General features: G+C 43.1%; 1 protein-coding gene across 2 annotated transcripts in view; it reads left to right on the top strand.

The window, feature by feature from the left end:
• LOC108522239 (collagen alpha-5(VI) chain) overlaps positions 1–1,832 on the top strand; it is a 107,662-nt gene that overhangs the window by 61,242 nt on the left and 44,588 nt on the right. For both annotated transcript variants that reach the window (XM_017862307.1, XM_017862308.1), the window contains exon 32: positions 550–1,034. In XM_017862307.1, the coding sequence (XP_017717796.1) occupies positions 550–1,034 (485 nt within the window). The remainder of the gene's footprint in view (positions 1–549; positions 1,035–1,832) is intronic.

The following is a 1,832-nucleotide window of genomic DNA, read 5'->3' as shown; positions in this document are numbered from 1 at the left end:
TCTTCTGTGTCGCTCGCGCTGGGAGTTGGAGACTGGAGCTGTTCCTATTCGGCCATCTTCTATCTTTATAATTAATAGATTATTTTGGAAGATTCTGGGGGAGAACAGATTTTCAAGATCCCCAATCAGCTATAATTTCTTTTTATTCATTTTTAAATTTTACACACAGTAAAATTCATTTCTCTGTGTATGTGTTCAGTTTTACCACATGCATAGATTCATGTAACCACTACCCTGGTCAGGACACAGAACAGTTCCATCAGCCCAAGAACTCCCAGCAATTTCATTTTACACAGCTGACTGATATGATAGTGGGCTGTGAAGTCTGGGCATTATATAGCCAAATATTCATGCTCTGCATTTATATAACAGCTTCAAGTGTGCAGACCAGATTTCTTTCCTTTCTTTGTCTGTGGGTACCTCTTGTTCTAGAGCTGGATGAAGCACTTGCTTTGCCTCTGTATGAACCCACTTCATTGGAGTAAAGGGTAGGGGAAAGGATTTTGATCCAGTGAAATAACTTAATACTTCTGCTTTTCTTTTTTCTAGAAAAATGTCCGGTATATCCAACAGAGTTAGTATTTGCTCTGGACAATTCCTATGATGTCACAGAAGAGAGCTTTAATAAAACACGGGACATTATCACTTCCATTGTCAATGACCTTAACATCAGGGAAAATAACTGTCTTGTTGGAGCAAGAGTTGCCGTGGTTTCCTACAACTCAGACACCAGCTATCTCATCCGTTGGTCTGACTACAATAGGAAGAAGCAACTCCTCCAGCAGCTTTCCCAAATAAAATATCAAGACACCACAGAGCCCCGAGATGTTGGTAATGCAATGAGGTTTGTGGCCCGTAACGTGTTCAAACGGACGTATGCAGAAGCCAACATGAGGAGAGTTGCTGTGTTTTTTAGCAATGGTCAAATGGCCGGTAGGTCGTCCATCATCACGGCCACCATGGAGTTTAGTGCCCTGGATATCAGTCCAACAGTCTTTGCTTTTGATGAGAGAGTTTTCCTTGAAGCTTTTGGGGTAAGAATTTCTCTTGGCAACTTCTTTATTTTTAAGATAGTGGTATTGTGATACGGCAGGATGGGAGAGGTAGAGACTCAAGGAATATATGTGGCCTCTTGAAAACTCCTTTACAGTTTTCACAGCTATATTATGTTCAGTGTCTGTGAAATCCAATCCTGAATAATAACAACGGTCAATGATAACAGCAACCACATTTGCTCAGTTCCTGCTGTATACCAGGCACTGTCCCTAGAGCTTTCCATACGTATTCATACATTCTCACAGCCCTCAGGGGTCAATGCAGCTGTCATCTCCATGTTAAAAATGAGGAAACTGGGGCCGGGAGTGATGGCTCGTGCCTGTAATCCCAGAACTTTGGGAGGCCAAGGCGGGCAAATCATGAGGTCAGGAGATCGAGACCATCCTGGCAAACATGGTGAAACTTCATCTCTACTAAAAATATAAAAATTAACTGGGCATGGTGGTGCGTGCCTGTAATCCCAGCTACTCAGGAGGCTGAGGCAGGAGACTCACTTGAACCAGGGAGTTGGAGGTTGTGGTGAACCGAGATGGCACCACTGTACTCCAGCCTGGCAACAGAGAGAGACTCTGTCAAAAATAAAATAAAATAAAATAAAATAAAAGAATAAAACAGGTATTCTAAGTATGTTCAAAGAAATAAAGAAAACCCTTCTTAGAAAACTAAAGGAAGAGCCAAGCGCGGTGGCTCAAGCCTGTAATCCCAGCACTTTGGGAGGCCGAGGCGGGCGGATCACGAGGTCAGGAGATTGAGACCATCCTGGCTAACCCGGTGAA

This window comes from Rhinopithecus bieti, unplaced genomic scaffold, assembly GCF_001698545.2.
Source record: "Rhinopithecus bieti isolate Rb0 unplaced genomic scaffold, ASM169854v2 scaffold_62793, whole genome shotgun sequence".
Classification (NCBI taxonomy): Eukaryota; Metazoa; Chordata; class Mammalia; order Primates; family Cercopithecidae; genus Rhinopithecus; species Rhinopithecus bieti.
This window is presented reverse-complemented; position numbering and strand designations above follow the sequence as displayed.